General features: G+C 38.0%; 1 protein-coding gene across 1 annotated transcript in view; it reads right to left on the bottom strand.

Annotated features, from left to right (window-relative positions):
• Positions 1-528: 528 nt before the first annotated feature.
• Positions 529-11,205, bottom strand: part of OBI1 (ORC ubiquitin ligase 1) — a 30,798-nt gene continuing 20,121 nt past the window's right edge. Inside the window, exon 6 of the mRNA XM_040991261.1 lies at positions 529-2,894. Coding sequence (XP_040847195.1) covers positions 1,355-2,894 — 1,540 coding nt within the window. The 3' untranslated portion in view covers positions 529-1,354. The remainder of the gene's footprint in view (positions 2,895-11,205) is intronic.

The following is an 11,205-nucleotide window of genomic DNA, read 5'->3' as shown; positions in this document are numbered from 1 at the left end:
AGAGCAGGCAAAAATCTATCATGCAGTTTCCACAAAAAAACAGTAACATGCAAACAAGACCTTTACCACCCCACACAGACACACACACAGAGACGCATACACACACAGATACACGCACGGAGACATATATGCACAGACACATGCACACACACAGACATATACACACAGACACACGCATACGCACGCACACAGACACACACACGCACACACACAGACACACGCACACACACATGTGTGCGCACATGCACGGAGACACACAGACACATACACACAGACGCATGCGCGCACGCACACAGAGACACACGCATGGAGACACAGACACGCACGGAGACACACAGACACATGCACACACACGCATGTGTGCACGCACACACACATACACACGCATGCACGCGCAGAGACACACGGAGACACAGACACACGCACAGAGACACACAGACACGCACGGAGACACACAGACACATGCATACGCACGCGCACACACAGACACATACACAGTCACTCATGGAGACACACGCGCACACACACACGGAGACACATGCACACACACGCACACACAGACACATGCTCGCGCACACACACACACACGATGTGAGTGGACTCACAATTGCAGTGAGTGCTTTATACAGGGATACCTGCAGCAGAAGCCGATTTTAAGCTCCTCCAAACCCAGCAGCTCCATGTCTTCTCCACAGTATGCTCTACTTCTAAGTTTACATACACATAAAAAGATGAGCAAGTACAGGCTGACACAAAGGGCATTTTCATATTAAAACGTATTCCTTCGGACTAACAGAAGGCTTTCACAACAACTATACAAAGCAGAAGTTTTAAAAAAAATGCAAACATATACATGAAACCTTAAAAACAGTAAAAGAATATATTGAATTAATTAAGGTTAGAGTGCTATTTTTTTCCATCATGGTCTTTCATAAAATTTGGGGCAACACTAAACATAAATAAAAAGAGTCAGATAAAATAATTTCTGCAATAGGAAAACTCAATTATCCTTATGAGCAGTGTGGAGACAATACTAAACTTATTTAAGAAATCCATGTTCTGAAGACAACTTAAGCTCTTTAACAAGCCTCTGTGTCTTTTAAAACAAAATAAATCCAACCGAGGTAAGCTTAATGTTCATTAAAAAAAAATTCTCAATTTTTCTTAAGATCACTAATTTATAAAAACATCAGTCTTTTCAAAATGAACCAAAGTATTCTGGATATGGGATTAATTCACCATTCTGACTTAAGAGAATTCAAAATATAAAGAGCTCCTTTAAGGGGAAAATAATGTTAAAAAAAGTTAATATCCCTCTCAGGACAATAATCACAAAGGACAACTTTCTAATGAGTCAACTTTTGGTTGCTTTAGATGGGCTGGCATTGGAAAGGCTGCTCTGGATTTTTCTTTTTGTTGATTGATTCACGTTTTTATTCCTTTTTTCAGGCACAAAGGAAGTAGACCAAGGTGACTGGAGGTGGTTACCAAGACTATGCATCTCCGAGGACATTTTAAACAAAGATGATCCAAACCTTTGATCATCAAACAGTCGATGTGAGCTGTTTAACAAAACTCCCTGGGAAAACTCTGTCTGAAACAAACAATTGGGTGGTTTAATTTCATTAGTTCCTGGATTAGAAGTGGAATGGAGTGAAAAATCTTCATTCATTTCTTGGTCAGATGGAGAAAGGAGGAAAAAAGAAGCAGGTTTCCATTCATTTCCATTTGCTAACTGATCAGTACTCAGAGAACCTTTGGAAAGGTTTAGCTTAGTTCTCTCTTCCAACTTCTCAGGTTCCTCCAGAAATTCACTGTCCTGAGATGACTTTGACAGCCCATCCAAATCCGCTGACTTAAAACCGTTATTACAAGGGCTCTTACTGTTGTCAGATTCTGACATCATTGAATCCAACTCAGAAATTTTGTCAAGGTAAGCAGCATCCATTGATGCTTCACTGGATGTCCGTGTCCGGTTCATTTCGAAAGAGCGAATAGAATTTAATTTCTTGGATAAACAAGAGCCTGATTTCTCACTCAGTTTTGAAGATGTTTCTCCAACAGAACTGCCTATCGTATTCCCCTCTGATCTTTCAAATTCCAAACTCTGAGCATAGCTTGTGGAACAACAATCCCAAAATCCTGTCTTTGGGGAACTAAAACATTCGGATTTCTTTTCATTTTCACTTCTACTTACATCATCTTCTGAAGAATCTTTATTACAAACACTTGGAGAATCACAAAAATCATCAAATATCAATTTTCTGAGATGGTTTGAGTGCTTCCTGGAACTTCCTGCCTTGACCATTGAACTCTCTCTATTTTCTGGAGTATTAAGCTGAAGGCAACTAAGAGACAAAGGAGTACAAGGAGCTGGAAGATCATAAAGTTCTTCATCTTTGTAGGGTACACAGTCACTAGGTTTGTTACTCCACTCTCTTTCCAAGTAAGTATCCATGTTTGTATCTGTCACATCTAACATTATTTCTACCTGTTTTTTATATAGTTCTTTGTTCTTAGAATTTGGTTCTGTCTTGCTGCTGCTTTCTTGTCTGGTAGAATTGGTGTCAGAGAGTTGGCTGATGGAGGGCTTGGCCAGGTGAGAAGAACTTAAGGTGGATGAGCCAGGCTGCTTTCTGGCACTGTCACATTGATTACTTGACACCACATCCTCCTCATTACCCTTGCACCTCTTGCCATCTGCAGAAAGTACTCCTTGGCAGAAAGAATCCATCATATCCTTTTCTTCATTTGAACGTTTTAGTTGTGTGACTTGAGATTCCAGTTCCTCTATATACTTATCACTTCGTTCCAGGGCTTTCTTGAGGCGATTGGTTTCACGTTCATATTGTTCAACTTTGGACTGAAGGGCAGCGACCGTAAACCTTCCAAACCTATAAAGAGTGGAAGGATGGTTAATTTTACAGTTTAACTGTTAAGGTCTCTTTACTTATGTATTAGTAGGTTCAGGGCAATAATTGCAAAGCTCTAAAATGATTTTTGAGAGCTAATCAGTGTAGTTTTGATAGAGGCAGAAATGAGCCGATGATTTTCCTTCCAAGAGCTAGCTCTGTCAAGTTAGCTCAAATATGCATGAAGAGTTATCTCCTAAAACAATGGCAAAGATTTATGATAACATTTCAACAGTAGTCCACAGCTTGAAATATTTACATTCAATCATTTTCCTACTGTACAGCAGCATTTTACAATACATTTCTTACACAATGTCACCTTGTCAAACATAAAATGCCAATTTGAAATTCAGAAATCTTACCAGTCCAAGGAGGAGTGGTTTTAAATACTTATTTGGACCCTTTCAATTATAGTCTCCTTTGATCTGAAGGTTTTCCTTGGACTTTCTGAGCACTGGGCTCTAATTCATTTCAGCTCTACTTATTTTTAGCATTTTGCAACTATGTAAGACATCAATCTTACTTCTTTCAACTTTGAAATACAAAGTCAGTGCTTGTGCTTCCAATATACCATTAATGAAAACATTTTTACATTTTCGTATAGTGAAAATGTTGGAGAATGACACAAAAGAATGCATAAAAAATTCAGTTATTGAACCCAGCATTATCTTTTTTTTCATTATTCTATCAATTATATGTAATAAGTCAACTCAGAGTGTTTTTTTGAGAACTTGGTATAGGTTAATGACATATTTGGACTGAGGGATATGGCAGTGTTAGCTCTAAAGGATATAAAATATCTAGGTTAAAATCTGTTATTACCAAGGAAAATTCTTTCAGGAAATTGCTTCTGGAGCCAATAAACAGAAGCCCTACATTCTAACTCCATACAAAATGTCTTCTCTTCCCCAAAGTTCTTTCAAAAGCTCTAAACATCTTTTCAATGACTTTCTTCTTTTCTAAAGAATTCAAGAATTATTTGCAGGAAGGTACTTAAGAAGTTAACAACTAAAAATTATTTTTATCTTCTCTTTTTTCCTTCATTATAAAATATAACTACAACTGAGTAAATTTATTAAGTTTAAGTTAACGTATTAAGTATAAAATGCTACAAAGGACCAGGAGCTAATAGTAACTGCACATATTAGAATCAACCACAATTTGTTAATTTACTTTTGTTCATTTGGATAACAAAGTGACAGGAAAAAAAAAAAAAGACAGGCACAGATTTTTGTATCACTTCAGTCTCCAAATGCTTGCAATAACTGGACCAAAAAACCCAGGAGCCTAGGACTCCATCTGGGTCTCCCACCTGGGTGTCAGGTGCCCACCTGCTGCCTTCTGAGATGTACATCAGCTTTGAGAACTCAGGCCAGCAGCAGGAAACATTTCCTTCCCAAACATTGGCAACTTCTTGTTTCAGGTTTAGCTTAGAGTTTCAAACATACTGCTATATTAAGAGGCTGTATTTTCCCTGAAGATTTTTATTATTATTATCATTTTTGTGGTTCTGACTTTAAATCAAATTTAGCCCAAACCATAGAAAAAAGCTGAGGTACCATGAGAACAGACAAGTCCAGCAACAGAGTGCACATAAGGCAGACAAGCAAGCAGAGGTCACTGATGGAGTTAGGCTGATCTTTAACACCAATTTCTCAAAAATTTTCTTTCACCATTTTACAAGCCTAATACTTTGCCCGCAAGTATCATGGCAGAAGCTGTGAGCCAGAAACCCAATCTAGGTCTCTCACATGGGTGTCAGGGACCCAGTTATTTTAGCCATCACCTGCTGCCTCCCAAGATGCATTTTATCGGTACTCTAGAATTGGGGGCAGAGCCAGGACTCAGTATAGGTTCCTAGATGTGAAATGTGGGTGTTCCAAGTGCTTAAACTCTAAAGTAAAATGCCCGTACTATCAGATCTATTTAGCATGCTGGTACACAAACTGACAGAAATGTATAGTGAAATACAGGGAGGTAATCAACTAGTTAATTGATCCATGTAATTTATTTGCTTTCTGTCTCACACCATTAGAGCAGAACCTCTAGGACAGCAGGAGATTTAGCTGTCTTATACGCACTGCTAGATCCCCAGAATAATTCTTGGTATGGAGCAGTACCATGTACAATATTTAAATAAATTTCATTTCTTGCTTTAAAATATGTCAGTACCTCACTTTAAGACAAAGACAACACTACAGCATTAGCTAAAGGTCTGTGGTCCTCTTTTTCTTGTAACTATGTGACAACCATTTTATGACTGACTATGTTTCATGCAATCAACTGTTTACCATTTTACTTTAAAATGAAAGCCAACTGAATGATATATATATAATATTGTTTTTAATTGACATGCTTGAAACCAAATTAAGCCTCAGCTTGTAAAGCTGGCATCCCATGTGGCTTCCAGATCCAACACAGCTCCTGCTTATGGTCTGGGAAAGCCTTGGAGGATGGCCCAAGTCCTTGAGCTCCAGCATTCACTATGTGGGAGAGCCACAAGAAGCTCCTGGCCACTGTGGCCATTTGTGGAGTAAACCAGAAGATGGAAGACATTTTTTTCTCTGTAACTGTATTTCAAATGAAAAAATAAAATAAATCTTTAAAAATACAAGTAAATGAGACATTTGACACTGGTATTAGGGGACATTTTAGCTTATCCCAAGGTACCTATGTTAAATTAGGCAAAGGACAATTTATTTTACTATATAGGTATAATGATAAAGGGTACACATCTGGTTTTATACCTTCTTGGAAAAAGACAATAAGGACAAAAGCTTAACTGTCTTTGCATGTTAATATTCTCTTCTTGCAATAATTTCAGATATTTCCAGAATATCCAACACTAAATGAAACATTCCAGGGCAAGCTAGGATTTCTGACATCATTTGTCATAGTTCCTTTTCCTGAGAAAATTTTAAAGTGGAGTATTTTATAAAACATTCCATTAGAGACCAGAAGGCTTTGATTTGCAAAGTAGCAATGATAACTAAAAGTTTCATTATGCCAGAGAAAACAGTGCAGAGCAGTTTGGGAGCTGCAATTTATACTGGAAGTATGTTTTGCACAAATCTAGCAGCAGATTAAGGTATTTTTTTTCAGCTTCCAATGTGAACTCATGCATGCATTCTGGATTAGAGAAAACAATGATAGTTTTCCTTACTCAAACAGTCACAGTGATACAAGATCATTCCTGTCTGGACCAGGAACAAGAAATAAATCTGACCTTTGAGGTACTGGAACTAGAGTTAAAAACATCTCTGATAACATGGAAGTTCTCAAGACCACATGTTTTCACAGCATAATACTAGAAGAAATCAAATGTGTTTGAAAGTGATCCAAAAGCAGGCACATAGATGCTAAATAATAAATGCCAAAGTCCAGAATCAAATGAGTTAAGCTTGGGGCAAGCTCTGTCAACAGTGAGCTAAGCTGCCACCTGCAATGCTGGTAAACCATATCAAGTCGGTTCAAGTCACATCTCTGCATCCTATCTATCTCCCTAGTAATATACCTGGGAAGGAAGGCTGAATTACTAAGGCCTGTCACCCACATTGGAGATGTGGACAGAACTGTTTGCTCCTGGATTCAGCTTGGCCCAGCTCCAGCTGTCATGGTCACTTGGGGAGTGAACCAGGTTATAGAACTCTCCCTCTGCCTTCCAAAGCAATGTATCAATCAGAAAGAACAGAAAGAAAGGAGGGAGGGAGGGAGGGAAGAAGGGAGGGAGCGAGGGAGGGGAGGGAAGGAGGGATGGAAGGAAGGAAGGAGGGAGATGTTCTGGAGCTCTGCTACTGATTTAGGCAATTTATTTTGCCTCTCTAGATCTCAGCAATCTCAACTAAAGGTATAAATATAGTGGTCAATGGGTTGCCAAGACTACCAAACTTCAGAAAGGCCAGCATGAAGTATCAAGAGGATACCATAGAAATGAGTTTACTTTCTTTCTAAAAAATTTTTTGATTTTATATCTTTTCCCTGCTTTTTAGCTGAGGGAACAGCGAAACAAAATAAAAGCAATCACTGGAAACACAGCAGCTGTTATGGGCTAGCCTCTATGACAGGTTTTCAGTGTGGATGTCCTTGCTTAATATGTTTGCTGTATGCATGGATTTCAGCTACCATTTGCTATGGTTTGAACCAGTTTTGGCTCCCAAACTCATTTGGGTATTTACTTCCCACCCAAACTTGAACTATGAGCTTCCAAAACTGTGAGCCACAATAAATTTCTTTCACAAGTAGCTACTCTCAGGATCTGTTATAATGACAAACATTTGACCAATATTCCGTGTTTTAACTAGACAATACTGGTCACCAACAAGCTTTTACTTTTAGTTACCACTTCATGTTAATACTAAGTATAAACCAGTTAAAATCTGTCCTTAGAGCTTTTCAGTTTACAATTATCAATCAGGTCACTTCTTTCAAAGCTGTCAATGACTGGTCACTCTGTAACTGTTAACACACAAGCAGGAGCTAACGCTGGCTACCTCTCTTCCAATGGAAAACCCACATAAGATTTCATAAAGGTGGATATACAAAAGGCAGATTTGAAAACAAAGACGAAGGTGTCGCATAGAAGTAAAACGTTATGGTGCTGGAAGTGAAACTAGACTCAAATGTAAAATGTATTTATGGAAAAACATTTATAGAAAAAAATGTATTACTCTGATGACAGTTACTGATGTCTAATGTGTGTTGAGGGGCTACAAAGAAGGAAACGAGAAGTAGAAATTATAATCCCTATCCAAACATATTTCATAACCTCTCTGACAACATTATTGCTTAATTATTAGCATACATTGCAGGCTCCTGAAATCTCAATAAAGGCAAGCCAACAGAAAACTGCAGTAACTGTCTATTTCCAATTAGCTGAATATCCAGAGAAGGGTCCCCGAGGCAGCTGAGGGCCTGAGCACAATTGGCTGTCACAGCTTGGCCCCAGGGTATCATCAGGTTTCACCACAGTCTACAAGTTCCCCTTCTGGGAAAACCAAAAGGCATAGCAGAATCAGCCATCAAATAAGGCTGGGGTCAAATACTAGGAATAATGGCATTTGTCAGAGCAGAACTGTGAGAAACAAAAAAGGCCAGAACAGGTCAAGAAGGGACAACTGCCAAACCCAGCCAGACCAGAAGTACTGATGAGGAAGTCAGGCAACAACACAGGCCATCATAAGCCAATGGGAAATGTTCAGTATTACCAGAGAGACTACAAGAAGACACAGACTAAGAAAAAGACAAGAAAATTAAGCAGAAGTCATATAGGAAAGAAGCTTGTACACTATACAGTACTGAAAATCTTGGGCCCTTTATGTAGGCAATGGGGAGTCACCAAAAGTTAAGGAGGAACAAAATGATCAAATATAAAATCTAGAATTCAAGCAATGATATAAAAGATACTTCAGGTTTAGAGTGCAAAGGTATACTTAGAAGGTTTTCATACTAGGCTAAACTAAAAATAATATGGGTCCAAATTAGTGGGAATAAGATGGAACCCAAAGGCATCAAAGGAAGGTGGTGAGACAGAAACAAACAGGTGTGGGTTGAGTTGAAAGGCTGGAGAAAATAAGATAAATAGCAAAGTGATAAAGTGATAAAAAGGATAGGAATGAAGCAAGAGCATAAACAATCTTTTGTATGGGAGTAGGGAAAAGAACAGATACAGTTATTTAGACACACATACAAATGCATATTATCTCTTAGCTATTCTTTATGTATTATATTTTGTAAGGACAGATTATTTTAATCCTTATAATGACACATTACCTACATCTTCTTAAACAAAATGATGGCTCTAAGACATTAATTCAGCCAATGTTATTTATCTATTTAATTATTCAACAAATATTGCACTGAGGCTTTAGGAAAAACACACCCTGTTGGAACTGAAAGAGTTTAGTATGAAGGAGACAACAAAAAGGGCAGGCATAAAGGAACAGGAGTGCATACAGTGATATGGGATATAAAGACAATACTGGGACAGTGGTGAGCTGTTAACTACGTACTGTGTCGTAAGTGCCTCAAATTTGAATTCCCTTAATCTTGACTACAATCTACAAGAAAGTACCACTGGCCCCATTTCACAGATAACCCAAACTGAGATATACAATGGTTAAATCTTCCTCCAAATGCCACAGGTATTAAGCATACTGTGCCAGTGTTCAAGTGTCCTGGAGAGTCTGACTCCAGAGCCCGTGTTCATAACTGCGGAGGTCAACTGCTTTCCCAGAGCCTGATTTTATTGTCATGACTTCATGAGACAGAATAGGTAGAAAGAACTGAAGGGAGAGATGCTTTAGACTGAATTATCAGAATGGCCTCTCAGAATCTAATGAAAAAAGGAGACAGGTAGGCAAAGATCTGGAAGATGAATATTTTTGACAGAACAACCATGTCCAGCATGATGAGCATGATGAGCCAGGGAAGTGAGGAGGAGATTAAGTGGAATAGGCAGGTGTAACTAGCTTGTGAAGGATCTGCATTTCAGTTTAGGAAAATATTGGGCAGTTTCATCTAAAGAGGAATGGATAAAGAAACTGTGGTACATCTATTCCATGAAATACTGTTCAGCCATGAAAAAATGAAAATCTACCATTTACAACAAAATTGTCCCAACTAGAGATCATTAGGTTCAGTGAAATAAGCCAATCCCCAAAGGACAAATATTGTGTATTCTCTCTAAGACAACCTTCATGCAAAATACAAGATCAACAGATATGCAGGTAAACACGCATATACATACAGTTATTTAGAGGAATTGTATAATGGAGACTAGCATGCTGAGTGGTGAAGGTACAATGTAGTATGTATCTCTACTTTCGAATAAATGATAGAGTCTCAATGATACTGTTAAATATATCTTGACAATAGGAAGTGGACTTTCTACCATTGTCTATACCTACAATGTCATGATAACACTTAAATAGCACAATAATTTAAACAGCAGAATGACCTAATAACAGAATGACTTGTGACTGTTGCTGAAGGATTATACTATTGTAACAATATAGGGAAAAATGGGGGATGGAGGTAGAGAGAAAATGGGAAGGGCTGAAGGGGAAATTTTAGCTTGTAGAATTCTATCATGGAAAATAAAAATTTTAAAAAATGGGGCAGTTTTAGGAAACAGGTCTAGATAATTTGACTTTTACTTTACTAAATAACCATTTTTAACATGATAAAAATTGAACTGGATATAGCAAGGAGGCAAACAGTAGAAGGAAAGCTTATATTCAGATAGTCTCTGTCTCCAGAGCTAAGCTCTCTCAGCCATTTTGCTTTGTGGTGAATATAAGGTATAGGACCTTAACCAAGAGTATAAAATAAATAGAAATATAAATCAGCACTTCAGAAGAGGGCAGGAAAAAATATTTAGGTTTTATTTTATAATCTTGAACATACAGGTGGGTGATTATGCAAGACAAACAAATACAGCAAGTAGGAAGAGTGCTGCTCCTAATCTAGAAAGTGTATTCTTTTCTCCTTGGAGCACTTCTTATATTCTAGTAACATGAAATACTGTATTCTGTTCAGAAAGTACATAGAGCTTTCATCCTCTCCCCAAAGGAGCTGGATCATGGGCAAAGACTGGTCCACAATGATAAGCTTTGGGGTTCCTGTTCAGTAAAATGAGCTGTATGCAGCCAGACATTATCAAACTAATAGATCTAACTCAAACAGTTACAGAATATGTAACATTCCTGAATATACTTATAGAAATGAAGCCCATTAATTCAATTATAACTAAGTTTGATAGAAATGAAGTAGAGTCTTCTACATGGAGCTTTGTCTCCCACCATGTTAGAATGAATGCATAGCTGAGAGCAGACAGCTGCTCTGCTAAAGCTGCACAACAGGTGGGGACAGGTCACAATCCCTTTCCAAAGTGACTACAGGAAAAAAGGGGGAAGAGGAAAAGGAAGAAAAATAAAAAAAGAATCAAATAACAAAATTACACAGGAACAGAGACATGGGAAAGAGGAAATTTTAAATGTTTTCCAAGTCAATTCATCATTATTTCTTCAAGTTGAAAGAAAAATCACTAAGGAATACATAACTCAACCAAGGACAAATATATCCACATGTCCTGGAACAATTTAACTGAAATCAAGGGAATTTAGGAATAACAATAAAAAAAATTCCAGTACTAAAATGTTCAGTCCACACCCCAATGCCCCTCCTGCCCTTTCCCACCTCTTAGTGTTTCTTAGAATACAGAGGCAGAGAATTCTTGCTATTCCGTACCAAACTGTCAGACTAACAACTGGCTTTTCTTCTTATAGCAGAGGAT

The sequence above is a fragment of the Ochotona curzoniae genome, unplaced genomic scaffold (genome assembly GCF_017591425.1).
Source record: "Ochotona curzoniae isolate NIBS_2020 unplaced genomic scaffold, NIBS_Ocur_1.0 contig_64, whole genome shotgun sequence".
Taxonomy (NCBI): domain Eukaryota; kingdom Metazoa; phylum Chordata; class Mammalia; order Lagomorpha; family Ochotonidae; genus Ochotona; species Ochotona curzoniae.
Note: the sequence above shows the minus strand (reverse complement) of the source record. Positions and strands in the feature narration are given on the sequence as shown.